This window comes from Cyprinus carpio, chromosome B3 (genome assembly GCF_018340385.1).
Source record: "Cyprinus carpio isolate SPL01 chromosome B3, ASM1834038v1, whole genome shotgun sequence".
In the NCBI taxonomy this organism is placed as follows: Eukaryota; Metazoa; Chordata; class Actinopteri; order Cypriniformes; family Cyprinidae; genus Cyprinus; species Cyprinus carpio.
The window spans coordinates 12,659,498-12,687,126 of NC_056599.1; the positions used below are offsets into that span (position 1 = coordinate 12,659,498).

At 39.8% G+C, this 27,629-nt stretch overlaps 2 protein-coding genes across 3 annotated transcripts in view; both read right to left on the reverse strand.

Moving 5' to 3' along the window:
* Nucleotides 1–3,523: 3,523 nt before the first annotated feature.
* LOC109049035 (protein PET100 homolog, mitochondrial) lies at nt 3,524–4,635 on the reverse strand. The gene is made up of 4 exons (XM_019066700.2): nt 4,567–4,635; nt 4,271–4,357; nt 4,123–4,155; nt 3,524–3,937 (listed from the first exon to the last, which is right to left on the reverse strand). The coding sequence occupies exons 1-4, from the start codon at nt 4,591–4,593 to the stop codon at nt 3,848–3,850; spliced, it is 237 nt and encodes a 78-aa protein (XP_018922245.1). The 5' UTR covers nt 4,594–4,635; the 3' UTR covers nt 3,524–3,847.
* A 2,779-nt stretch (nt 4,636–7,414) lies between these two features.
* The window catches only part of brd4 (bromodomain containing 4), a 30,898-nt gene continuing 10,683 nt past the window's right edge, over nt 7,415–27,629 (reverse strand). The window contains exons 2-19 of one of the 2 annotated variants that reach the window (XM_042719762.1): nt 21,381–21,750; nt 19,489–19,626; nt 19,262–19,397; nt 18,526–18,899; nt 18,072–18,437; nt 17,854–17,982; nt 16,247–16,468; nt 15,848–16,068; nt 15,302–15,681; nt 13,413–13,523; nt 12,912–13,301; nt 11,415–12,131; nt 10,310–10,407; nt 10,028–10,184; nt 9,507–9,637; nt 9,185–9,390; nt 8,854–9,112; nt 7,415–8,402 (exon numbers count right to left, since the gene is read on the reverse strand). In XM_042719762.1, the coding sequence (XP_042575696.1) occupies nt 8,334–8,402; nt 8,854–9,112; nt 9,185–9,390; nt 9,507–9,637; nt 10,028–10,184; nt 10,310–10,407; nt 11,415–12,131; nt 12,912–13,301; nt 13,413–13,523; nt 15,302–15,681; nt 15,848–16,068; nt 16,247–16,468; nt 17,854–17,982; nt 18,072–18,437; nt 18,526–18,899; nt 19,262–19,397; nt 19,489–19,626; nt 21,381–21,750 (4,474 nt within the window). In that variant the 3' untranslated portion in view covers nt 7,415–8,333. Of the gene's footprint in view, nt 8,403–8,853; nt 9,113–9,184; nt 9,391–9,500; nt 9,638–10,027; nt 10,185–10,309; nt 10,408–11,414; nt 12,132–12,911; nt 13,302–13,412; nt 13,524–15,301; nt 15,682–15,847; nt 16,069–16,246; nt 16,469–17,853; nt 17,983–18,071; nt 18,438–18,525; nt 18,900–19,261; nt 19,398–19,488; nt 19,627–21,380; nt 21,751–27,629 lie in introns of both variants that reach the window. The other variant, XM_042719761.1, reaches the window with a different exon arrangement.

A 27,629-nucleotide genomic window follows, 5' to 3' on the forward strand; every position in this document is an offset into this window, starting at 1 on the left:
CAGGCTTCTTGTTACCGTGGCATATTTTATAGGAACTGTGGTGGTGTCTCACACAAACTAAAGTTATGGAAACACGAACTGAAGCGTTAAAATAAACTGGACTCCCTCATGTTACTGTAGTGGTTATTTATTTTGAATCAAGAAATACAATAATTTCTATTGTTAGCACAGTAAAGTGTAGTGGCAGTGTAAGAAAAAAAGTACAAAGACATATTCTCTCTGCAAAATTATTATTATTCATGCAAGTATGAAAATGAAGAGAGGTTGAAGTCTGAACTGGTGATATCTGTAAAATAAATCCACTCCGTTCTTCCAACATGCACTTTGAGATTAACTGGCAAAACTAAAATTATTATTTCAGTACTTAAAATAACTCGTAGCTGATTTAAAAAATAAAAGTGTTAATAAAGTTAAAACTTTCCCTGTTGAATGACTGATTGATGAGTGATGGAAAGTCACACTTTGTCATTGTTTTCTTTAAATTTGTCCTGTCATTAACTAAAAAAAACTAATCACGCATCCTTTATGTAATTAATAGTGATAAATTGCACCTAAACATTAAAATGTGTAATATTGCAATATATATTTTCACATTGAATCTTGAAATTAATGTTAAAAAAATACATAAAGACAGTATAATTGTTTAATTGCAACACTGATTTAGATAGATAGATAGATCTCTTATAAGACTGGTCACAAACATGATTTCTGTACGATCTAATTCTAGCGTTTTATGCTAATGAAACTCTTACACCTCTTAAAAGTACACTTTTCTTTTTTTTTTCTTTTTTTTTTTTTTTTTTACTTTAAGAGCTCATTTTAAGGCTTAAGATACTTTGTGAATAACTTTTTTAGGATCTGGTGTTGTAGTCAAAACCACCAAGTGGCCGAGACCAAGTCAAGACCAAGACTTTTAGGGTCTGAGTCTGAGACCAAGGTCAAGGCAAGACCAAGATCAACCAATTCATTCAAAACAGCTCATTTATTCAGTAATGAATCACCACTGTGTGTTGCACGGAAACACAGCAGGTGCTATTGATTGCAGGACTTTGTTGGGGATTATTTTTGTTGCCGAAAAAGCATTTTCAAAAAAAAAAAATAAAAAAAAAATAAATAAATCAATTTGGAAATAATATGAAAAACAAGATCTCACACAAATATATATATATATTTTTTTGCAATCAAAATCAAATTAGAAATAAGTTATTGATTACACTTAAAGCAGGAAGTTTTACATCATCACATTAATTATGTTATCATCACATTAATTATTTAATCACCTGTTTTCCCACATTAGCACCATTTCTTCTCTTCATTTTGATTGCTCTAATTGTTCAATCTGCTCTTGTTCTTCCAAGTCGTGCTCTTCTGCGACAGGAAGTGGCATGGGCTGCTCTGTTTGTCTTGTTTTCTCTGCACTATGGGAGAAAATGACTGAGAATAAAGCCGTTCATTACAGATGTGGCTATAACAGCATCATCGAGCGATGAGTATGTCACAAAACCATAACCCATGCTGCGTCTTTTCTTCGTGATCACCGTTGCACTGGTGACTTCTCCAAAAGCAGAGAATAGAGCGCCCAGCTCCTCACTGCCCAAGCTGTACGGCATGTTTTGGACATAAAGACTGAAGTCTTTCTTCTGGGGAAGTTTGGAGCTGCTCTTTTGCTCTCCCTGGTGTTCCTTGTATGTCTTAAAATGGCATATGGATACTAGATATCCACTGAGCAGCGTCCCATCCAGCTTCTTAATAACTAATTCAGTGGCCTTGAGTGTGGTGTAATGGATGAAACCATAGCCTTTCTGTTCTTTGTTACTGTCACACACCACTCTGCTCGACAGGATTTCCCTGAAGCCTGAGAAAGTCCTGGATAATTATATTACTGATTACACTTTTTCTCAGAGTGGAATCAGTTTTGGCCCACATGATACGGATTGGTTTGCCGATGAGCTCAGTCAGAGCATTCAGGGTTGGTTTTGCTGTCTCTGCACCAGGGGCACCGCTATGGTTTCTGGGCCCCCTGAACATCATTGACCTGGACCTCCTGTGAATTGGGGGTGGGGGGGATTCTTTTACAGGATTTTTTTTCTGTAAAAAATGAGTCCCGTGCCCCCTCCCTCGCCAGGCCCTTGGAATCGTCCTAAACTTTCCCCTGTTACAGTGCCCCTGCTCTGCACACCTGCACAAAACAGATGAGTCCAAATGGCCGAAATGTGCAGATTATTCCAATTTACAACTTTAAACATATAGATAACCTGTTGTCGTTGCAGCACACAAATAAGGGCTGATATACAGCATTTATTTTCCACTTTTATAGTCTTCCTGTTTATTTTTATGTAGCCTATTGTCTGGGAAAATAACAATATTCTGTTTGATTGCATTAAGTCAATAATTAGTTGCCCATTTAAAACCAAAACTTTGTGATGCTTTATTAATCAGATTTTGTTTAAAATTTGAAATAATTAGATTATCTGGTAATTTTCTCCATAAAAATGCTACAGATTGATCTGCTGATCTTTGTGGAGTGGCCTAGTGGTTAAAGATGATCTAATACACAATATATGAATAAAAAAAATAAAAAAACACGACCCAGAAAGTGAAAAGATTTGTTGGTCTGTGGCCGTTCTGGACCGTTCCTGACCCGTTTGAATGAGTCTTGTGATAAGTTGTTATTTTCAGTATAAGTATATGCCTGCAGGAGGCAGTGCTGCACAGTGTTTCCACAAACCTGCAAACTGGGAATGAACAAAGCCTGGCGATAACTATTACTTCAGTATGTGTTGTTTAGCATAAATGTGACCCTGGACCACAAAACCAGTCATAAGGGTCAAGTTTTAAAAAATCAGAATAAATAAGCTTTCCATTGATGTATGGTTTGTTAAGATAGGACAATATTTGGCAGAGATACAACTATTTGAAAATCTGGAGTCTGAGGGTGCAAAAAAATCTAAATATTGAGGAAATCGCCTTTAAAGTTATCCAAATGAAGTCCTTAACAATGCATATTGCTAAAAAGAAATTAAGTTTTAGTATATGAATTGTGCATGTGCATTTTACATTGTCCTTAATGGCCATATATGAATATATTGTTATTGTTTCATCTAAATGAATGCTAGGAATAATTCAGTAGTCGTGGTATATTCGTAGGGTCATGTCAATAGTGTCTAGGGACAGGTGTGGTGACACAAGTAATATCCTCATCTTACTGCCTCCATTAGAGTTTTACTATCCACTAATTACAGCCACACATAGTTTACATTCACTGTTATCAGAAGTGTTGCATCAATCAATCAATAAGGACATCACCATGTACTGATTCATTACAATGGAAATGAATGGGGCCAAACATCCAGTCTCAGTATAGCCACAAGATGTAAACTGTGTGTGATAACGTTTTTAGTATGGAATAAACACTTGGATTACTTCTTTGTATCCAGTTTTACAACTTTGTTGCCATGACAAGCAATAATCTGTTATTTAAATGACGTATTACATGAAAATAAATTATGATCATATGATACAATTCAAATGGAATTCCTTTGATTTATTTTCAATTTCAAAAAAAAAAAGCAACAACAAAAAGCAGTGTTTTCACAGCTATTAAGAAATTAAGATTACACACAATAAAGTCAAACCACCCGACTGTGAACGTTCAAAAGCAATGAAACTTATTTATTTACAAAAATATACATTTTCCCACCCATTTCTTAAATTACGCCCATAAACAATATTCTTATGTTTCCCACTATATGGTTTGACAATTTGGGAGAAGCATTACAGGGTTTCCATGTTACACATGAAGGCTTGATCCCGAAGATGCATTATGATGCAATAAGTTGTTTTCTAGTCATTCCTCAGACTGCATGCCCATCTGTCTCAGCATCTTCTGCTCCCTTCGGTTTCTCATGCGCTCCTTGAAATCCTCCAGCGCTTGCCTCTGTTTCAGCATCAGAAACAGACATGTCATTGCATCACACTTGTATAAGCTATACACACATGTTTATCTTAAGCATTCCTGTGGGATGCTGCTGCTGCTGAACAGTAAGTGATCCAGCTAAATATCTGTTCAACATAACCATCCAAGTAAAAGCTGTTTGATTACAAAGTGTGCAAAACACTTACATGCATTTTCTCATCAGGTGGGAAGATTTCCCTCTGAAACAAATGTGATGATATAAGATGATCATACAACAGCAACTGCATACAGAACTGCTAAATATATAATGCTACGACACTAATATCGACTTTTATTATTAGATCAATAATGAACCTTTCGCTTTACGATGTATTCCTCAAAATACTCCGCTTGGTTTGATATCCAGAACATCGCCACTGGAAACGACAGATACACCATCATCTGTTTAAACCAATAAACACGACAAATCTGTAGATCTTCGCATTTTATCGGTTATTCACATAAATACAGTAGTGAGCATGGCATATAGTGTTCAGTGTCCAGCAGCGTCTGTACGTCTTTTTATTTTCCCAAAGATGGTTTAGTCTATTCATATATGGTTTATTTAGACATACCCACCTGCTTACGAGTGTAATTGTCATTAAACTCACCCTAAAAACCTCTATTTTAACCCCCATGTCCTACAGCTTGACAGTCACGCATTCAGGCACTTCCTGTTTTGTGAGATGTCAAAATAAAGGTCGCGCTCAGTCACAGCCGAATAATGAAAATACTCCTCTGTACACGTGTGTGTGTGTTAAAGACATGCATGTGAATTTACTCTAAATCTTGAGATGTGTTATTTAGACTAATTTCTTGTAACAAACCATCTTCCAGCAGACTCCTTCCTCTTACGTAAGCCAGCTGCAGGATTATGAAAGCGCGTGCAATCGTTGACCGGATGCAGGTACAGCAGCAACATGATGCAAGCGTGCAGTAACTTTACATCAGATGCACTGCACGTCTGTTGCTTCTTCCATCTGTATGTTTTTGCTTGACCACGTAAAATTTAAAATAAATTGAAGGGATTCACATAAAAATGAAATCGTCATTTCCTCACCCTTAATTTTCCCATCAAGTACACAACGTGATGCCGGTTTTATACAGTGTGTGTGTGATACTAGGCAGAATTACTCATGTTTCATCTTTCTTTTTGAAAAGGTACAGGTGAGAAAACGATTATCATTTTTGAGTGAGTCTCACAGAAAGTATAAAGAAATGTCCTGGACACATTTCACCCCAAAATCAAAAGGGAAAAATACATTTTTATTAGCTATATTGGAATCTTAATTTGGCTTTATTTTCTATTTTCTATACACAAAATTTCTGTTTTTGTAGTGAAACATGACTATATGTGACTTTGGTCCACAAAACCGGTCACAAGGATATTTTTTTTTATGCATCATCATAAGGATATGCATCATAAGGGTCTTTTTTATGCATCATCGGAAAGCTTTATAAATAAGCTTTCCACTGATGTATGGTTTGTTAGGTTAGGACAATATTTGGCAGAGAAACGATAAAAAAATAAAATAAATATGGAATCTGAGGGTGCAAAAAAAAAAAAAAAATCAAAATATTGAGAAAATCACCTTTAAAGTTGTCCTAATGCAGTCTTCAGCAATGCCTATTACTAATCAAAAATTAAGTTTTGATATAAAGTAGGAAATTTACAAAATGAACATGATCTTTACTCAATATCCTAATGATTTTTGGCATAAAAAAGAAAAATAGATAATTTTGACCCATACAATGTATTGTGTGCGATTGCTACAAGTGTAACAGTGAGACGTATGACTGGTTTTGTGCTCCAGGGTCACATATGTACTTGACATTTCATCATCTTCCCTGGAGTTTTCCAAGGCGTCAAACAGTACAACCCTTTTAACTACACAAGCTGCTTATGAAGTCATCGGTTTCTTTGCATCATTTCAACCTCAATCGATCTGAGGAGAAGACTGATGCGCAGCAACACAATGGGCACCATACTGCAGCATGTGGACTGTGTGTAGAGCTGATCAATTACAAAAGAGACGACAGGCTCATTTTTTTGTTTCCTTTTAATTTTCTATAAAAGAGATGAGTTTATTTCATGATCATAACAGATTGAACCATTGACCTCGATAGCCCACGCACATACCAAACAGTAATCGAGGAAAATGTTGAACAAACCCAAAAAAAAAAAAAAAAAAAAAGAACATAAAATACCTGAATAAAGCAAACTCTCTGCTGAGCTGCAGGTCAGCACATTCTCCGGAAAATCCGAATCTATGGCACATAATGTCCAACTGTTACCATGGAAAAGAAAATACATGTAAAGGCTTGAAGGAATGAAGTGTTTCTCTTCTTTGAACTTGTACAGACCAAATTAACAAAAGAAAATAAAATATAGATATTTATATAAGTGGACTTCATGAGGAAGAACAAGAACCAAAAAAAGTCTGCAAAGCATGGTTTAAATGAAGTGTTGTTGCGATTGAAACCTTCGGGTAAGAACACCTTCCCCAGCCACACACCGACAACCGTACTGACACGACGTACACACACACACACACACACACACATTGATGACGACGATGATCGGACATGTCCTCTTAGCGGTTTCGGAAAAAAACGAAAAACTAGTTGTTTGGTGTATAATTAAGAAGTCCAGCTAAAACTAGATTTAAACCTGAATATCGTAAATGGGTAAAATATAAAATGTTTACTTTCCGTTTTTATCTCTTAAACACAAGCTCTCGCCCCTAAACCCCCAATTTTCCCCTCCCCTGTCCAACCGTGCCCCCCCCGCCTCGCCCCCCCACCCCAGAACATAATATATGCCAACTAGAATCGCAATACAATACAGGCACTGGAGAAAACACTATAAGAGAAAACTCAAAGGACCTGCCAAGGTCTCGAATTGTGCCGCCCCCCGCCCCCCACCCCCCCTTGCCGAGTCAAATAACAGAATTAGAACACATCCACTATAATCGAACAAGAACAATGATAAATCAGAACGGTTTGATTTTTTTTCTTTTTTGTAGCTTTTTTTTCCTTTCGACATTTTTGTCATTATATCTAGCACAGCATACAGGGTTCTCTCTGCGCAGGTGTAATAAAATGATCTGTGAAAAGAAAAGTGGAGTCATGCAGAAACCAGCTGAGAGCTCCGTCGTGTTCGCATGGCGCTCTCGAACGCGTGTACCGGTTGCGCAGAGTTGCGTGTTTTCCTTCTATATGTATAATACACTTGAAATAGTTCTCGTATTCTTTAAATTATATTCAAACTAAAAGGATGCTCAGAAACCGTCGACGCTCCGGTCCGCGGTGAGACTCCTCACCGGGTTTACGTGAAAACCATGAGCAATGAAAGTATATCTTCATGATTCTGTCCTCAATTAACACTTGTCAGAATAATGCATATATTAGGGTTTATCTTCTACAAGGCTAGCTAAACTTTTAATGACGAGTGGGGAGAACAAGAAAATATATTGATATATTTAGAAAGACATGTTAAGAGTGAAGCGTTTCGGGTCTCGGCTATCAGCGCAAAAGGATACAGGTGTTTGGCATAGACGTCAGAGGGTAAGGTGTTGGTAAGAGAGTTAAAAATATCTTAAAAAAAGAAAAACAACAACGAAAAGAGAGAAAGAAACAAAAACACAACCAACCAATCAACCAAAACAGTAATTAAGAAAATACCTTTTTACAGTAGATCCTACATAATGAAAAATCTGCACATGATAACAGTGTGAAACACACCATGTTTAGTCATTTGTCACAGCCCCTGGTGAATATTGTGTTGTCGTGGTTACGAGTCAGAGGTGTAAGGCGAGCTGGACTTCCTCTCCCGAGGAAGATCATCTTAAGTGCCCCCGATCCCATCCTGCCATTTGCCTCGCGAAAAAGAGGGGGAAAGGATAGAGCCAAAACGAAACGATGGGAGGGAAACCAAATCAAACAGGAAACAAAGACGTTTTCTAATCCCCCCCCACAGACATCTGGCGGTCGACGGATGCCGTAGTACAGAGAATCAGTACATTTCATTGTTGTCGTTCAGATATTCCTCCGGCGATCACATTGTCCATTGCTCCCATATTCTTTTAAATAAGAGTCACACGAGTCCTCTCTTTCCCGCCATGGTCACAATGGCAAATCCAGGAGGAATGGCGGAGAGGCGGTGCCGTCCCAGTGTGAGGGTCCCTCTTTCTGCTGAGGCAAAAGGAGAGCTACAGCCTCCCTCTCAGGGCCTCAGCTTATGCATCGCTAGTTCAGCCTCTTCAGTGTTTCTTGTGGTCAGATGGGGTCTTTTTCCCTTACTGCTTTTTGAGTTCATTCTGTCCGTGCAGAGGAGAATCCATGAGCAGTTTCGCAGTTTCTCGCTTCCTCTCGCGCTTCAGAACAAGTTCTCCTCAAAGATAGCCATCAAATCGCTTTGGAAATTCATGTCGATAGTAGCTGCCATCTGTAGAGGAGAAGAAAACTTAAATTAATATTCACAAATAGCCAATGGAGAAGTGACTGAAGAAACTAGTGTAAACGCCTTTTGTATACTGATAAAAAGTTTGGGTTCAGATTTTTTTTTTTTTTAGAGAAACTACTGTTTTTATTATGCAAGTATGCATTAAATTAATCAAAAGTGACAGTGAAGACATTTATAATGTTACAATAGATTTACTTTCTATTCTAAGAAACCTTCCATGAAAATATAAAGCATCACAACAGTTTTCAACATTAATAAGAAATGTTTCTTGAGCAAATCATCATATTAGACAGATTTCTAAAGGATCACGTGACACTGAAACCTGGAGTAATGTTGCTAAAAATTCAGCTTTACCATTTAAAACATCTTTAAATAGAAAAGCGTTATTTAAAGCTAGTATTTTAAGCTAGTGTGTGTACTAGCTGTAACTCACCGCCTCTCTCCTCCTCCTCTCCTGTTCCCGGCGACGTGCAAGCTCCCTCTGCTGGTCAAGTGCACTCTGGGAAGCAGCAGGGGACTGGGGCGGGCCCTGGGAAGGCTGCGGGGCCGAGGGCGGTTGGGCCGGGTTCTGGGCTGGGGGCTGAGTTTGGTGCTGCTGCTGCGGCGGCTGGACCTGCTGTTGCTCCTGCCGCCTGCGGGGCTCCTCCTGAGGCCTTCGAGACGTCTCAATGGAGTCCTCCTCATCTCGTCCCTCAGACAGAAAGAAAACCTCTTGAAACTGCTAAAACAGCTAAAAAGGTAGCGTTTCTGAACGGCTCTCTTACCGAAGTTTCTCTTGTTCTCTGCGCAGACGGTCTTTCTCAGCTTGCTCGGCTTGGGCCTTCAGGGCTTTCTCTCGCTCTTCCTTCTCTCGGGCCACTCGTCGAAACTGTTCAAAGCTGTCGCTGGAGGACTTCAGACCAGACGAGGGAGCGGAGGTGGACTTCTGTGCCAGGCTCGCCCAGGAACCCATGTTCTTCAGTTTCACATCCTGGGCACCAAATGAGGACACGTTATGAGGCATAGTCACGTAGAATAACCATTCCAGAACCATTGTATTCATCGAAAAGTATAACAAATGAAGTTGTCCCTTCCACCCACCTGTACCTTTTTAGGCGCTACAGGAGTCTTGGGCTCCTGTTTGAATTTCTCTTTGTCCTGCATGGAAGGCGGTGGACCGCTCTGCTCAGAGGAGCGGATGACAGGACGGGAACTTTCAAGTGGTTTCATATCTGCTTCTAAAACAAGATGATAAACATTCAGTTCTGCTCCACTAATTTGACTGGCAGAGCAGAACGGAGACGGTCTATATTTAGTATAACTGTACTGAGACTGTTTCAATTTGCTTGTCTGTGTGTGGCATTCTGCCAGAGTATGTGGGTGATGTTTAGTGGAAGGAAAAGTTGTGATTTTGCATGGGGACAGAGCTGCTTCTTTTTTTTTTTTAATAGCAAAACGTAATTCACATCTGTTTCAGACAAACTTACTTTGTGCAATGCTTGTAATCAAAAACTGTACTCTGGCAAAATCTGGTCTGAACAGTAGATATTGCTTGTTATTAAACTTGTTTGTTGTATAAAAGCAATATGTGTGCACAGTGTGAACATGCGTACAAGACTTTCACTCACTCTGTTGGCTGTGGCCTGGCATTGTGGGTTTGCTCTCAGGGTGTTTATGAGGGTCTTGTCTCATGGCTGGACTGAAGGGCTCGCCACGCATCACCGGTGAAGGAGGCAGCTTCTCTTCTTTAATGCTACCCAAAGCTGAAGGACCTTGCTGTGGTTCCTAAAGCAGACAGAGCAACAAACACATCTATAAAAAAACCCAAACGCTATTCATCACGTCACAGAAATCCATGTGGACACTGGAAAGAATCCATGTCAAAGCAAGGAAATGGAAATGGCACTGACCTTTTTGGGGACCTGAGGAGGGGACGGGTGGACTAAAGCATACTGAGACATTTGAGGGGAATGCATCATGAGGGGGGAGGGGTTATCTCGCATGTGTGCTGTCGAAATAAAGACACCATTAATATACAAGCATTTACAGTGCTGTCCAATACACACACACACACAAAAAAACCCCCCAAAAAACCCCAGTTGGAACTCATCAGCTGTGGGATCTCTGCTCTGAAGATTCGGGGAAGCCCGGAAACTGCAGCTACAAGCTACTCAATGTGAAGTAGTTGAGCTACACACAAGATACATTTGCAATAGTAGCAACACTACAAGTTAGTGACAGAAAATAGCTAAGTGTTTTTAACTATTTCTAGTGGCTGGATTTATTATTTTTTTTTCAATGAGAAGAGCTTTTTTCCGGGCCAAAATAATACCAGCAAACTCAAGCCTCTACAGGCAAACCAAAATTTATTCAGAAACCTTCAACATTTCTCACATTAATACAGTTTATTCACTATTGTTTAGAAAATGGTAATAAATTATGACAAGAGCTCAGAGTTAAACTGTGTCAGAACAAATTCATCTTGATAATGTCAGATAACTTTGATAGAAAGGTGTAATGAATTAGGATGAATAGCTGTCAGCTATTACATTTAAGTACACAATTAGATAATACCAATTTAGGTCAAACAATTACCAAGCAATCCTTAATTTTTATTCAGTCTGTGGTATAAAAAGGTTGCATTAGCAATTAACGAAAAAACACTTGGTCTGGTCAAAGTGTCTGAATTATTTTTGGTCCCATATTTTTATAAATTTTGCTGGTCCACTGTGTGAAGAATTTCCTTTTTTGTCAGTTTACTTTATTTTGCCATCCTCACTTACATAAATTAACTATGGTGTCCTGCACCCACTAGTAAAAACAAAAAAATATAAAAAATTATATCTGGTATCAGAATCATTTTTGGTTTGACTGTAAATCAACTTAAAAAAAATAACTTATAATAAACTTATATTTTGCAGTGTAAACATTCCTTTTAGTACAAAAAAGTAGTAAACAATAAATAAACAGCTTGTTGTTAGCCATACAGTTACTTATACAAGACCTTTGTGTTACCTGAGTTATAGGAGTCAGACTTGTGTTGCCATATGAACACACACTTCGATGGATGCTGCTGGATAATCTGCTGTGCTTTCGTGGAGGGCATGGAGACTTTGTGTTGACTAGGCTGCGTTTGCGTGGTCTGCACCGGGCCTTGAGAGAAGCTCAGCTGTTGCGCGTGCTGCATGTGTCTGGCCTGATGCTGCGAGAGCTGTGGGGAGGGCTGGGCTTGAGTCTGAACGGGAATCTGCGGTGGGGGCAGAGAGCTCTGCTGGCTCATCTGAGACTGAACCTGCACCGATTGCAGCAGAGACTGCTGGCCCGGCTGCTGCGGCCTGCTCTGCAGAGACTGCATTAGTGACGTCGGTGGCGGCTGCTGCTGCTGCTGCAGGCGGTTCGGCTGCAGGTGCTGCAGGTACATGGGCAGGGGCATGGAGGGAACGGGCTCCTCGTCATCCTCTAGCAGCATCTGTGGGGGCTGGGAGGACAGCAGGCCCTGGGGAGTAAGCGTGGGTGGGGAGAGGGGCCGCTGGCGCATTTGCTGCGGAGGATGCAGCAGGTGAGGAGGGAGGTGGTGCTGGGGCTGAGGGGGCTGCTGGGACTGGAGCTGCTGCGGCAGGGTCTGCTGGGGCTGCTGCTGGGGCATGCTTTGCTGCGGAGGTTTAGGAGGTAGCGGGGCTGCCCTATTACTGGGCCTTGAAGGCTGCTGGGGCAATGCGTTGTGCAGGGCTGCTGGACCAGTGACACAAAGAGAGACGAAGACCACAAAAACATGATTAAGTAAAGGGTTAATTTAGATCACCTGCAATTTTTTAATATTTTTTGTAAACAAAAGTGCCAGAGAAAGTGAGAATAGAGCCAATCAGAGCATATCTACTACACATATTTTCAACCAATGAGAGGTGGTCAGTGTGAAAAGCGGCATGGTAGTCCAGCAACAGTAAAACTGGTTAATCTTATAACCATGGAAGAGATTAATTTGTGTCTTTTTACTGTATTTTCTGGAATATATGTCACATTAATCCTGCATGGTATGCCCAAAAGCAACTTACATAATAATGCAACTGAAGTCAAACACACAAAACATGCATACACCGCAGACAACATCTGGACTTGTGCCAAATGTGAGGTACATGAGCCCAAGTTTATTTGTACAGCATGTTTCTCACACGTTTTAGTTTCACTTAAATTTATTTAGGCTTGGCATTAATAATAAATGCTGTTTAAAATAAATGCCACTGTAATTTGTGTGTTTTAAACTTGTATTTTTCATTCCTGTTCTGTATACCATCAAATGTAAAGCGTTTGTTGTGAAGTGAGGGGAATCAAAATGTTTACAGTGTTTAAAATGTTTATAAATGTTTTGTTTCAGTTACCAGTATTTCATAGTATTGCTCAATGTAATAAAATGTGATGTTTCTGTTTCTCTCAACAATGCAATTTTTTTTGACATCCGGAAAGTACACGGTATTAAAGTACTTTTGATGTAATAACCAGGAAGTTTCCACTCACCTGGGGATGGGAGGATGGGGTGCTGGTTCAGGAAAGGGTGCGTCTCAGGAGACACTGGGCCTCCTGGAGGGTGAGCGTTGAGGTGCGGTGGTGCAGGGGAGGGCGAGTCATTGGCATGGTGGGAAAGGTGCATGAGAGGCTGGACGAAGTGGGCCAGAGGGTCAAAGGGGTTTTCAAGGAGCTGCGAGGGCTCCAGAGCTGTGACGGGAGGAGGCATGTAAGCAGCGGGAGAGGGATGCTGCTGCTGCAGCTTCAGCTGAGCACTGGGCTGCAGTGCAGGGGTCTGGGGTTGATGGGGAACTTGCGGCTGAGGCATGCCTGGAGCCACCGCCTGGTGATGAGCCTTCTTTCCTTCTCCTCTCCCCCTCTTCTTCAGCTTAGAAGCCATCCCTGAGTTCATGAAGAGGAGATTCGTCATGCATTGCAGTATCTTGAATCATTTAACATTTCAAAAGCATCAGAAATGCAGCTGGTCATGTGTTATAGATCTACAGGGCTCACCTGTCTCAGAGTCTTCACTTTCTGAGGAGCTGGACTCACTGCTGCTGCCCGAGTCAGACGATGAGCCTTTGGTCTTTGCGGCACTCACTGCCTCCATGGACTTCTCTGGAACTGAAGGACGAGAAACAAAGAACAACGACCCATAAGTCTTTGTATACAATACGTATTCATGTTGATTTTGGGTGATGCAATGTAACAGACAGCATTTAATACAAGTGTAAAAAGGGATCAAATGTTTTTTAGAAACACACTTGTTATGTTTACGTTTTTTTTATTTTTTTCAGAATCGGAATTAACCTCTTTAGTGCCACCGGCACACCGGTGGGCCCATTGGCGCCCTTTTTTTCATTGTCTTTTTTCTCTGTCACATATCTTAGTAATACTCATTCATAACTTAAAACCTCAAAATTCATACTGTGAAAACCATTTTGAAACCGGACATTGGGTTACCATGGAAATCGTACTTTAATATCTTTTGGCAGTCTCCTTCCCCTTAGTGGGTGGAGTCAGGTGTCATATTACAAAATGTATTATGGTCTTTTAGAATCAAACCTTTTTATAATCTTGACAAAATACATATCGTCGGAAAGGTCTTAGTCTCAAGATTCCATATTTGGTGGTTATTTTGTGATAGAAGTATAATATATAATAATCAGTGCAGTTTTTTTGATGGCACCCGGTGGCTGTTTGTGGTATAACGCCCTAAATAAAATCTCTCAGCAACCTCAATTTTTTTATATATCAACTTCAAATTTGAAACATAACTTTAGACATAAGGCTTTCATTTTATAGCGGATTTGGATTCAAAAATATTTTGAAAAATATTTATTTTATGTAAAATAAATAAAAATGGTGCAGTGCATTTTCTTAACAGTAAATTTAAACTTTTGATACTTTAATATTTTGAAATGATTCCACTTCTGCAGTAATCTGCAGCTTGCCTTCTTTATATAAAAAAAAAGAAAAGAAAAAGAAAAAGTCTAACCTTTTCCAAAGCGTCCATGAATTATAACAATTTAAGTTTGAATAGTGCACTTTCACATCTATATTCAAAAATGGGGTGTGGAACTTAAAGAGTTAAACCAATTCTATTTAAGATCGTGAAAGTTCTGTTTATATGAACCATAAACTTTACAATCAGATTCATGTTTTTGTCTACAAGTGATTTAATCTATTCTGAACAAAACTTTGTCTCTTCCAGTGACCAGTTTAAAAAGAAACCTTTACAAGACCTTTATAAAACAAAATGTAAATCTACACGTCATGGCACTGAGCATGTGCACAAGGTGTTTTTGAATCTGACTAAGAGTGCTGGATTCAAGCATTTACATGCTTAATTCTTTTTCCTGTTGATTGGATTATTTCAGGTCTTCTAAACCCCTCTCAATTTGATGAATTTAATTTGGTTAGAGCTCATTCGGATTACTTGTGGTGTTTACATGAAGGCTACTTAATCCGATTGAGCAATGAATCTTATTTATTTGGTTGTATGTAAACTTAGCTAGTGTGTTGCAATTACTCAAAACTACCGTCTGCACATATCACACTGGGAAAGTAAATGCTAAAGCACCCCAGACAGACGTGTCCAATCTTTCTCCTGGAGGGCTACCTTTCAGCAGTGTTAAGGTCTATCCCCAATAAAACACACCTAAACCAGCTAATCAAGGTTTTCAGGATCACTAGAAACTTCGAAGCAGGTGTTTTGGAGCTAAACGCTGAAGAATGTGGCCCTACAGCAATAGGATTTGACACCCCTTTTCTAGGTTTACCTACAAAATTGTGTCAAAACAAGTCTATGTACGGTCAACCCCTTTGAGCACTCTGGGTTGGCCCACCAGAGACAGAAGTGTTAACGGGGCATGTTAAAGGAGGTTTGTTCAGTCACTCACCACTGACAGGCTTCTTCTTCTTGCGAAGGCAGGACGACACGTATCTCTCCAGTTCCCGCAGCGTAGAAGGCTTTAACGTCTCAAAGTCGATCTCAATCTCATCCGGGTTGGAGTTCTTAAGCGAGGGCTCTCGGGACTGGATGATGTGGACCACACGGCCCAGCTTGTCTCCAGGCAGCTTGTTAATGTCCAGGCTCAGCTGTCTCTTTTCTTCATAGGACATAGGTTTACATTTCTCTCCAGCAGGCATGCCTGCCATTGCAGCTCCTCCAGTCAGACCCAGATCCTCCTCAGGATCCAGGCCCACCACAGGCTGCAGGGTTGGTGGAGCAGCACCTGGGGGAGCCATGGAGCGATTGCCCTTACCTCCCTCCTTCTTGCTATAGGGCATAAGACAACAAGAACTTCTTATTTTCAATGACACCATACACTGAAAGTCTAAACTGCAAAATTCTCAGACTCTCCACACTGATAAAAGTGATTAAACCATGTAATTTTGGATACTTTCTTGCCTAAAATGTGGTTTCATAACCAAATATAGCTCACCTCAACTTCTTGGGCTTCTTAGGCAGAGGATCCTTGTTCTTAGGCTTTCCTTGAGCCTTGAGGGTAGGAGGCGGATCCAGGATCTCTTCAAGTGCAGGCATGACTCCCGCTTTCTTTTTGTGCTTGTCTTTCTTCTTCTCCTTCTTTTCCTTCTCTTTTTTCTTTGGTTTGCTGGCCTGAGGCTGGGACAAGGCAGCCAGCTGCTCATGAACCGCTTTCAGCTGAGCAACAAAAGAGAAGAAACAAAATAGGGAGATTAAAGTCTTCTCAGGGGACAGTAAAGTATAAACTTCTTTACACTTCCAGTATCTGTGGTGACAGATCTTTGAGCCAGCCTGTCCTTGGAAAGACCTCTTCCTTAGGGACGTGCTGGCAAAAACTGAGCGTATATCTGCTCACTTGCTCCTGAAGCTCTGCTAGCCTCTGGGCTCTCTCCTCTTCAGAGTCGTCCGTGGAGGACTCCGATTCAGATGAGGAATCACTGGAGCTGTCCGAGGACGAGGCCGTGCCCATGGGAGGCTGTGTCTTGACAGGAGCCGGGTGGAGCACTGGCGCAGGAGCGGGTGCCAGCATTTCCTCTGGCTCATCGGGCATTTTAGCAAAACGCATCTCAAACACATCCTACAAAAAGAGAAAACCTTTTGGCGATCTAGTTTAAGAAGATTCTAATCTTCATTTCAGAATTCAGCAATGTACACTTCGTGTTACATTCAACGTCTTTATTCACGGCATTTACAAACGTCAACAACTGGTGAATGGAGGACGCCGTGTTCAGAGCTGTTTTTTGTTGTGTGTCATGGGTTTCGTGATAACGGAGATGGAATGTAAAATGCACAATTTACGCATTGAAAAAACATGAAAATCAGGCTAAATCCCCTTTGACAACTTGCAGTGCTGTGTATCGGGGCTGAGAAAAGAACATAATGTGCAGACAACAGGTAAATGCCGATATCGCTGTTTTCCATGTTCGTGGAGTAAATATTTTTGCACAGTAGCCGGTATTTTGTATGTTTTTGGCAACCAGTGCCAACCAGTGTATACGTACGTCACTGGTAGTTGATACAGAACTGTTTTTTCACCCACTCCAAAAATTTAAAAATAGCTCTAGAAACTATGAAAAGGTTCCTCCGGGTCAAAAGCCCCTATAGAAACTACAAGAAAGTGGAAAATTATTGGTTATTGTTTTTCCACCGTTCACAGATTTGGCATGGAAAATATGAACGTTTAAAGTTCCTGACCACTTTTACACTCTTCTGTCTATTAGTGTGGAAAATTAACAGGGGCTTGGGGGCAAAAATGCCACAACAAATCAAGTTAAGGGGCCATAAAAAACCTCTTCACAATTAAACCAAGTCTATTTCGACTGTGGCGATTAAAGTTAGAAAGTGAATGAAACGCGCAGATTGCAGCATTACATTTAGATCTGCTCATCACTTTTTTTTTTTTTACGTTTTCTTTTTTGCAGCATTGAGCATTACACATGCTACACTGAAGTCATAGAGCCTTCAGTGATAGACACCACTTTCTGCTTATTCCCAGTTTAAATAATTTTCAGTCTATTAAAATAACCAATGTTAAGTCGTCTTGATTTTTGCAATGCAAAAAACAGTTTTTAGCTTTTGTCTATATAGCCAGGATTATTTTATATTCTCAACATGTGTTATTGATCAACTCTAAATCATTATTACAATATCAAGAGCAAAAATCTGTAATGGGTTGTTTTTTTTAAAAATAATAATCTGTATACTTTATGCATGCTCTTCACTTTAGAAATACAGGTCAAATATTGCCCCATAATGGAGCAGTTAATTTCTGACTCTGCTGTCAGTGCATCACTAGATCTAGCAGATACAACAAAGACCAGTAATGCAGCATGGTCTACTGCAAGTCACTGACATAAAGTAAACAATGACTAGCCAGCTAGACGCCAGACTAACAAAAAACAAAACAAACAAACTTGCCATGCAAGGCCTAATGTACACAGTGTTTTGCAGGTATGCACGTACCTGCAGTTTGCGTGCCATAGCCACCACTTCATGGTCTGGAGGGTTGTACTTATAGCAGTTGGAGAACATTAACCGTACATCTGCTGCAAACTCCTGAGCATCTCTGTACTGTCTGTTTTCCAACTTGTCCTGTACAACCAAAGAGAAGACTGAACAAATAAGCATGGAAAGGAAGAGTGGCTCATCCTCTGATTGAGAACCAGCAGCTATATTTTCACCTTAATAGTGCTGAGGTCCATGGGATGTTTGATGATGTCATGGTAATCATGCAGCCCTAAAGCATCCACATCCACGGGCTTGTAGAAGGGCCAAGCGTATGCAGCATGCTTCTTAGCAAACATGTCCTTTACAATGCCGGAGCAGTAGCGTAACTGCTCTTGTTGCTTGGGGCTGTGGGTCCCAGTGATGGGTGTCCAATGGTGCTGGGAGTCCGGTGCCTCCTTTTTGGATACTTTGCTTGGTCGTGTAGTATCCCGGCGTGGCAGAGTCTTTCCTGACTTCGACTCAGCAGGCGAGGACTCGTTCAGGGGGTCGTTTGCTGTAGGTGTTGTGGTGTCCGCTTTCCTTTTCTGACTTTTTCTCTGCTGCCGATTAAAAAAGTGAGTGAGGACAAAGACGCGAGACTAAAAACTAAGAATGACACCTTGTTTGAAATGTTACAGGCCAACTTACTTTGTGAGGCATTGGGATGGGGCTTTGTAGAATAGGAGGGGCGCTCTGCTGCATGAGCACGGGCGGCAGGGCGGTTTGGGTCGGAGGAGGCACAGCCGTTATGATGGGGACCTGTGGGTTGCAGTCAGTGGGGCCCATAGAAAAAGGTGGCCCTAATTGAGGCGCAAGGGGAGGGTGTGTAGGGAGAGAAGGGAGCAAAGGGAGCGAAGGGGGTACTCGAGGGGGCAAGGCTTGCATGGTAGGCTGGGGAGGTAAAGTAGGCGGACCTTGTGGCGGTCCTCTCATTTGTGGCCCAGGGGCAAGACTGGAAAGGCCACGTGTTTGAGGGATTGTGGGCGAAGACTCCAGGCCAGGTGCAATTTTCAGGTTAATGTCTAATAAAACAGAGAGAATACAAAAGGAATTAAAATGATAATTTGAGATGTCTAAAATAAGCATTTCTGTGATTACGTCCCCCTCGTTGGACATAATGGGTGGAAGTAGACACTCCAACCACACCTTCACCCCACCCATATCCTATTGCTTAATATAACTACACCCATTAGGTCTACAGAGGTTGAGCTTGATTAGGCAAAACTCCACGCATTACATCCAGAGAGGTGAAGCTGGATGTCGTTTGGTTCTGCTCGGGACAGAGAGTCAAGTGCATATGATCTGGCCACGGCAGTTGTGTAGGATCCCTAAAAGTGCAGCACTGCAAGTGGCCCTCAAGAACAAGAGAGTATGAGACTTATACCTGGATCCCTCCTGCCCCGGCCTCGACCCTTTCCGGCTGTGGTCGTCAACTCGACCTCCTGCTGGGGCATCTCTGAAATCTTGTGGAGGAACACCTTCTCCAGTGCTTCTGCCATTAAGACTATGTCATCCCCAGGCTGCAGGGGGAGACACATACCATTAACCACACGCCCAAACACACCACTTCGTTCCACTGTGAATAATGGGTGCAGAAATGTGAACCAGTACCTTATTGTAAATATAGCAGTTAGTAAACATGGTGTTAAAGTCTTGAATACATTCTTGGGCATTGATGTAGTAATTGTTCTCTAGGCGTTTCTTGATTGTTCCCATGTCCATAGGGTTTTTGATTATCTTGTAATAGTCCTAGTGAGAGGAGGTTACAAAAGTCAGCATAACACATCACAATCCATAACGTTCATCATCATAATGACCTTTTTGTGTTGCAATAACAACAAGCAGCTTTGAGACTTTCCATGGAGAATATTCTTGAAGTCAAAGTGACTATTACACCTTTAAGGGGCCTTTCACACAAAGCATATTTGTGCCTAAAAACATGCCTCTGCCAACTTGCTACTGTAAACAAAAGCTTGCAATGCGTGCCTCATCTCTGGGTTCTTCTGATTGGTTAACTTTTTTTGGAACTGACATTGATGAGCAGAGCTGCATGTAAAATTTTTAATTCTTTAAACTTGACACAAAATCTTAAAAACGCAGCTCTCATGTGAGAGATCACACACCACACAAAAACAATGCAAAAGAAGTGCATTGGAGTTGAAAAACAGGTTCTGTGTGAATGGCCCCTAAGAGTACTCAAAAGCCCCTTTTCCACCAATAGAGTGACAATGCCCAAATTACAACTGTTTCACCATTCCCACCACAGGAAAGACAGCTCTGAGCCAGACAAACGGGCTTTGCAACAGTCACAACAACCTGCTGGTCTTGAACTTGGAACTGCTAACGTCAGAGGCCATGGGGCGAGAAAATGACCTAATCAAGTTTTTAAAACACAGACACTCATTCTGGCAAGACTAATGGCAAACAAAACTAGATAGCACGATACCACATCATTCACATTTGCTGAGCATTGCAATCATGTCTAATCGCACTGCATTTTCCCCCATCTGTCTATTTAAAACTTCATTTGGATTTGTAAATATAGGTGTGAACTCTTCTCTGCATCTCTCCCTTACCCTAGCTTGTTTCCTAATCTAGCTTTCTAACAAACATATTGTATACTACCAATATTGTTGGCTCTGTGACAAATTGCTTTTGATCTATATTAAGTCGCTTTGGATAAAAGCATCTACTGAACGCATAAATGTAAAAATTTGATATAATTTTGTTATACAACTGTACCAAAAGTAGTTTACTATGACACTGAATTAGGTAAACTGTTTACAACATCCAATCCATACATCATTAAAAAAAAAATCATGTTAGAAAGTGAACATCAAATATGATAAAATATGATCAGGCTTTTTGAGGAACTTTTTTTTTCATCTCTCAATCAACATTGCATTGCATTATATTGTATGTCTTGCACCCCCACAATAAAAACTTCAGAGCTTTGGTCATAAAACTAAGCATTTAAAATCATCTTACTAACAAATTGTTGAGAGATACAGAGTGACAACTGATATTTTTATGCATTTTATGCAAGTAGTCTGCTATATTATAAATATCAGTAACTGCACTTAATTGCAAATTTTTGCTCAGTTTGGGCCCCAAAGTGTTTTTCCTCCATGAGTATGAGCTTCATATGAGCCATTAAAGCCGGAACTATCAAGCCTATTATTAAAAAAAAACAGGCAACATTTTGTCTAAGTTGAAGTTAATAAACTACTCCATTAAAAAGACAAATTCTTCTGATCACTATTTTGTATGGTTTTGTAAAACCTCACAGTAACTGCTGTGAGGTAAGCCAACTTGCTGATGCGGTTTGTTTGCAAGCAGTTTGTAGTAACACTCTGTAAACGCAGGGAGACTAAATAGCAGACTATCAAACATCTGCTCCAGCATAACTAGCACCATTTCAGTGGCAAAAATTGCAGTAAAAATCAGTGCAGCTACACTGTCATAACATGACAGGACTATAAAAGGACTGTTAGTTCACTCACAGGCAGATTCAGCTTAACGGCGTCAACAGGAGAGTGGAAAGGCCAAGCGAACTGGTGCTTCCAAAGAGACTTCAGCACCACCTTCAGCAGGTACTGCAGCTGGTTGGTCTGGCGCTTGGGCCGGGAAGGGTTAGTGGTTTCTGGGGCGTTGGGGTTGAAGAGGGAAGGGGCCTGGGACGAGGGCTGCCCCTGACTGCTGCTGCTCCCCGACATCTGCACTGCGTCCAGGCCGTCCCCCATACTGTTGGGGTGGATCGCGGGCAGAGGGACGGGAGGGGGTGGGGCAGGACACCACTCGTTCAGTCTCGAGCCGGGCGCGGGCTCCACAGGGAGAGCACCGCTAATTCCATTGCACTCCTCGCTGGACTCTCTGTGAAGGAAGCAAATCATAGTCATTAGCTCTTGAATTTACATCTATGCCATCTGCATCAGATCCATCACTGTAATCATCACTATCATCTCAATTATACTTAACTACCGGCACACATCCTCTCTGCCCCCCAAAACGGCATTATTCAAATAGTTCATGTTAAAGTAATTGCCCATGGATTCTCTAACTATCCCCTGATGCGGTCTGAATCAATGACATCTTCCGCAAGACTCATACTGGGTTTTGGACTGCTGATATTTCTCTGTGACAGTTAAAGAAGGTGCAGTCTAGCCAGCTGTGGAACAAGCATTGCTGTATGTTTATTATTAAAAATGAATGTAATTCACAGGAGTAACAGAAAGATGCCGCTTATTTCACAGAGATGGCTTTTATAGAATATTAATGCAACCAATAGGAGCTTGAACAAGTCTAACACAAACTTCATTGCCATGCTTTTCAATGGCCATAACTGGAGACTACTTCAAGTGATGACAGCATAATACATGCATGTGTCAATGTCATGTTTTGAAGTTTGCTTTCTTTGTACTGTATGTTGTTAGCTGTTAGTAAAATAAAGACTACTGGTGCAAGTTTTTCAAGAAAATATTATTTAAGTCCATTTACTTCAAAATTTCATGTTTAATTCAATGTGCCATTTGTTACATCTTTGCCCTATGACATCTTTAGCTACTTCTCAAATATAAAGTGAAAACTGCTTAATCACAATTTTGTATAATAGTATTAGTTTTTTTTTTACATAACCAACAATACAGTGTCTTAAACCAAAAGTAGCAAGCATTTCTTCCATATTGTGATGTGCATCCAAGTAAAACGGACTAAGGAAAAAAAAACAACAAAAAAAAAAAACAATGTAGGGACTTGCATGGTTGTGTGCATTGGTTGTTAAACGAATGGAGGCAGATGTGAATGAGAACTTGCAGTCAATTGTAAGAAAGGGGCAGAGTTCAAGCCAACTAAATGATTGGAGGAGTCAAATATTTCAACAGAAAGAAAAAAAAATGCACACTGGAAGACTGAGTTATTACTTCAAAATTATAAGCTCAAAAAATGCATAGATAAAATCAATCAATAATATGCATTTAGAAACTAGATAGGATGAGCTTTCATTTCATGCTGACTTTAACACTGAAACCTGAATACTTGCTTCTGCTGATACCCAAAAACCACTGTGTTTATTTGTTCTATGACTTGTCAATTTTTTTTTTTTAAATAACATTTTAAAGACGAATAATTCTACTAGTGACCACCAGTTACTAGAATTCCATGAAAAACGTAGTGTTTACATAACTGAATAATATTTGGTTACATTTTCAACAGAATTTTTTTTTTTTTTTTTTTTGAAAATCTATAGTGATGACACAAACAGATTTCTGCCACTGGTATCGACTACTGAAATTGACAAACACAAGAAAACAACCTTTTGCTTTACAGCTTTCGAATTTGCATCAGGTGATTTCCAATAAAGAAAAGCATGCTTCTTGAAAACAAGCACCATGGCTTACTATGGGTTGGCCAGTGACTCATAGTTTGCTTTGGTAAGATGATCAGATAATTGTGCTTGAGTAAAGGAAAAACAGAGAGAGAGGAAGAAGAGAAGAGAGACAGAGTGCACAGCAGTGTCAGCTCATCAACACGACGTGACCAGGTGACCTCACCCACCAATTGAAGCCCCATCACAGAGTAGTGTAGGAGAGTACAGCTGGTGTGGAGCTCAGCAAACCAAACACATACGCTTCCGAGACCATCATGCACCTCCACAATCAATTCTTGCTCCTCAGCCAGTTGTTTTTCGATTGAAGCATGTTAAAGGTCAGCCTGGTAATTGATACCAAAGGAGGGCCCACATGTCTTCGTCTCTCTAGTAATCACACCCCCACCACTACTACTGTGCCTGGGTAATCTGCCAATCCCCACACCTACACTTCCTGCTAATGAAACAATGTCAACTCACATTGCTGTCTACAGCCTTGCATTTAATCTTACTACAAGAGAAACCTGTAAACAACAGTAACGCAGCAATACTACTGAAAGTATTATTTGGATGAGTCAACTGAAAAACGTTTAGACCGCAGTAAATCATTTACATTTAGTCATTTCGCGACTTACAATTGGGGGATACATAAAGCGATTCTTCTTAAAGAGGCAAACAGACAGAAGTGCTTGTAATACCAAGTTTTAGGCATTGTTCAAACAAGTACAAGCTAGAAAGAGAAGGGAATAATTAAAGAGAAAGACAATTTTTTTTAAGGATAAAGTAGCTTATTTATTACGAGTCAAGTAGTAAATAATCATAATGGGGACATTCAGAGTAAACGGGATGTCTCTGTGCTTAAAGAAATTTGACGAAGTGTGCGGACAGACTGCTACTCCCCGGCAGCATGTATCTCACAGTCACACAAGTGCTGTAGTGACTCATTGGCACAGTCCCCCGTCTCCTGTCAAGTCTTCATAAAACACGATACACCAGACTGCATTCAGTCAGGATGAGTCCACAGCGACTGCCATTCCTGAATTATTCAGAATGACTGAGAGCAAGAAAAAAAAAAAAAAAAAAAAAAAAAAAAAAAATTCACCTAGCAAAAATAATCTGAATTTGCTTCAGCAGTATGAAGCAAAATGAATCTAGTTTCTGTCAAAGCATCCTCCAGTGTGTTTTCCTGCAGTCAAATTAGGGGTATTTACAGCTGCTGGTCAAACAATAAAAAAGGAACTGAACTTGTGTTCAGTTATTTATTATACACAAGCTTTGGCTGTAGTAAAAACAATCGTGTTATAGTGATTTTACAGCACAGCAGCTGCCAATTGTCCTGCACCAGGCCCACAGCAAAGCCTCTCACTGACACACTTCATTTCACTTCTCTTTAGCTTCTTGTTACAACATTCAATCATGATATTAGGCCAATCTTTGGGTCTCAATCATGAAACCTGAGCAGAACAAACTCAAAGTTGTTCATAAAACTCCATGCAACAGTTTACACAAGAATGGTTTTAAAAACTATTTATACAAATTTGTTACGCTTGTTTCCTGACGCATGCACTTTGACTAATAATGTGAGTACAAGTAAAATGTGATTAATTTCTCAGTGGTACGGCAGAGCATTACTCCAGCTCAACTAGTAGAGAAACAAGATCAGGGGTTCAATTCCCAGGGAAAACACAAGCTAATGAAACATAAAAGCATCTGCCAAATGAATAAAAATGTCCACAATGAAATGCAGCAGTTCACAAAAAGCATATCATAAGCCATTTCCTAAACACACACACACACTATACCTACATGTACTCAAATTTAAATGCCTGTACAACAGGAAAATGAAGACACTACAAAAAGAACCACTGAACTGTTGTTTGGTAACAATGAATTAAAATGAATTCACAGAAAGCAATAAAAAAATCTTGAATTTTTAGAGAAAGAAATGTAATAAATTATATAAACAAATGTCATTATCTTTTTGTCATACTTGAGATCTACTTATACTACTACAATAACAAGTATTCAACAAAGACTAGAAAAGAAATCCACAGTTTGTGGTTGGGGGGAAATGGAATCAGAAATCAGAAAATCTGTTGGAATCAGCAGCTGAAATAGTTTCGAAAATTAGTTTAGATAGTTTAGCAGCATTCTTTAGAAACAACACCAATTTCTATGGTAACATATCCAAAACTGTAAAAAGAGAAATAATAATAATAAAAAAAACACTTCTGAAGTCTTAAATACAGACTTTGACCAAAAAACAAAAAATTATATTATATTATATAATATTATATATATATATATAGAGAGAGAGAGAGAGAGAGAGAGAGAGAGAGAGAGATAAACCTCATATTTCAGCCTAATAAATGATTATGCAATGCTATATATAACTGTTATATAACAAAAAAAAACAAAACAGATACTTGCATAAATCACATAAATGGCACGTTTCAACTACAGAACAGCAATTTTCACCAAAAGGTGACAGGTTTTCAGGTATGAAATAAACTGAGTGTAGAACAAACTGAATATATATAAATAAATAAAAAAATTATACTTTTGGTAAACTAGGGGGTTTCCATTCTCCCACGTAGACCTGTCAAATCTCAGGACCCTCAGTGTTCAGATCAATCCAAGACACCAATCGTTTACAAGATGCTAATAGCTCCATCTGTAGTGAAGGTCCCTGGATTGGGCAACGGTCTGTGACTGTAACTCCAGAACAGGATGTGTGTGAGCAAGTTTTCTAGAGGGCAAATATTTCTTTTGCATCTGCCAGAGCCTGTAGCTGCTGTGAGAGTCTGTGGGTCTGACCAGCATTCTTTGTTCATGCTGTGGATCTCTGGAGAGCTCAGGATGCGGGAGTTCAGCTCAGAGTTAACTTCACTGTTCCGATCAGCTCTGTAATGGGGGACATCATGTCCAAGTCATACACAGAGCACAAGAAAAATCTTCAGTCTGAAGCCACAAGCACACACACAAAAGTACCCCAAGCTAAAAATACCCCCAACTGTGGAGGAAATGCAACCAACAACAGGGTGGGCTGGGGCTGAGCTGAATTACCCCGTGGGTCAACTGACATGACACATTCCACTTGTTTTCCGAGTCTAAAAGTATCTGTACACACACAAAGCAGTTGTTTATGTCTGACTAACAGCATTCCTGATGACTCACCTAGTGACGAGAGGAACAGTGGTCACATGACCACCGTATCAACCCTAGAGCTCAGACGCAGAAAAAGAGGGAACTGATGATCTGCCAGCGTGACTAGCCAGGAAAGAACGCCAAACTGTCGGTTACCAGTAAATGCTCGCTCATACACCGCTCCAGGGAAACATTTAGCGCCTACCTAAAAATCAAGTTTAAACTCATATAGACGAATACACGTCACACAAAGCTGACCTAATTACACTACACTTACACAATCATTTTAAAAAGCTGTTCTTTTGAACTTTCAACTCACCAGAGAATTCTGAAGAAAATGCATTATTTTCTTAAATATTAAGACACAAATCAGCATATTAGAATGATTTCTGAAGGATCACGTAACACTGAAGACTGGAGTAACAATGCTGAAAATTTAACTACATAAAAAAAAAAAAAAAAAATTTCAAATAAAAAAAAGTTATTTTAAATCGTAATATTATTTTACAATATTACTGTTTTTTGATTAAATAAATGTAGACTCAACCCCAAACATTTCAACAGTGGTGTATGCCTGAATTTTTCGTATTCAACAACGCCAATGCTATAATCTCATTCTAAAGCACGCCGTTCATTACAGACAACAATTTTGATCCATCCCTCAGTCTGTAAGAATAATGGAAAACTTTTTTAGGGCCCTATGAAATACATTTCTTTTTTTCCTCACATTCCATTTTATATTTATCAGATTCCATTTTAATAGTTAATTTTTTTTTAACAATCAAAAAGTATGTGTAATTAATTTAATTCATAAGAATAACAATTTATTATAGTTTTTTACAATAATAAGAAATTCTGCACTGTGTATTTTAATTTTTCTGTTGAAAGCATTAAATATGAATTTAATTGATCTTTTAATCAAAGTTAAACAATTAAACCTGATTAGTATTTCTACATTAGAATGTGTATTTCTGCCACAATTTCTTCCAATTAAACTGAGTGTTTAATTGGATGTGTTGCCTTCAAGACCTTTGAGTTTCTGTATGTATACGATATGATGATTTACATGGCCAAAGTCATCAAGTCATTCTTTTAATAGTCTCCTATTAAAGTATCAATCCAAGTGCAATGTGGTTTCACATTGACTGACTAAAAACATTAAATATATGCAATTTCTGTTTATTTTATAAACCACATTGAGTCAAAAGATGAGTGACAGCTATGTAGCTTCACTGTGAAT

What these genes read in the sequence shown, in the direction of transcription:
- LOC109049035 (XM_019066700.2), bottom strand. Translation starts at nt 4,593, where the DNA reads ATGGGGGTTAAAATAGAGGTTTTTAGG. An exon ending in AATACATCGTAAAGCGAAAG is followed by an intron (nt 4,156 to 4,270) that starts GTTCATTATTGA and finishes CATTTGTTTCAG; the next exon opens with AGGGAAATCTTCCCACCTGA. An exon ending in CACCTGATGAGAAAATGCAT is followed by an intron (nt 3,938 to 4,122) that starts GTAAGTGTTTTG and finishes ATGCTGAAACAG; the next exon opens with AGGCAAGCGCTGGAGGATTT.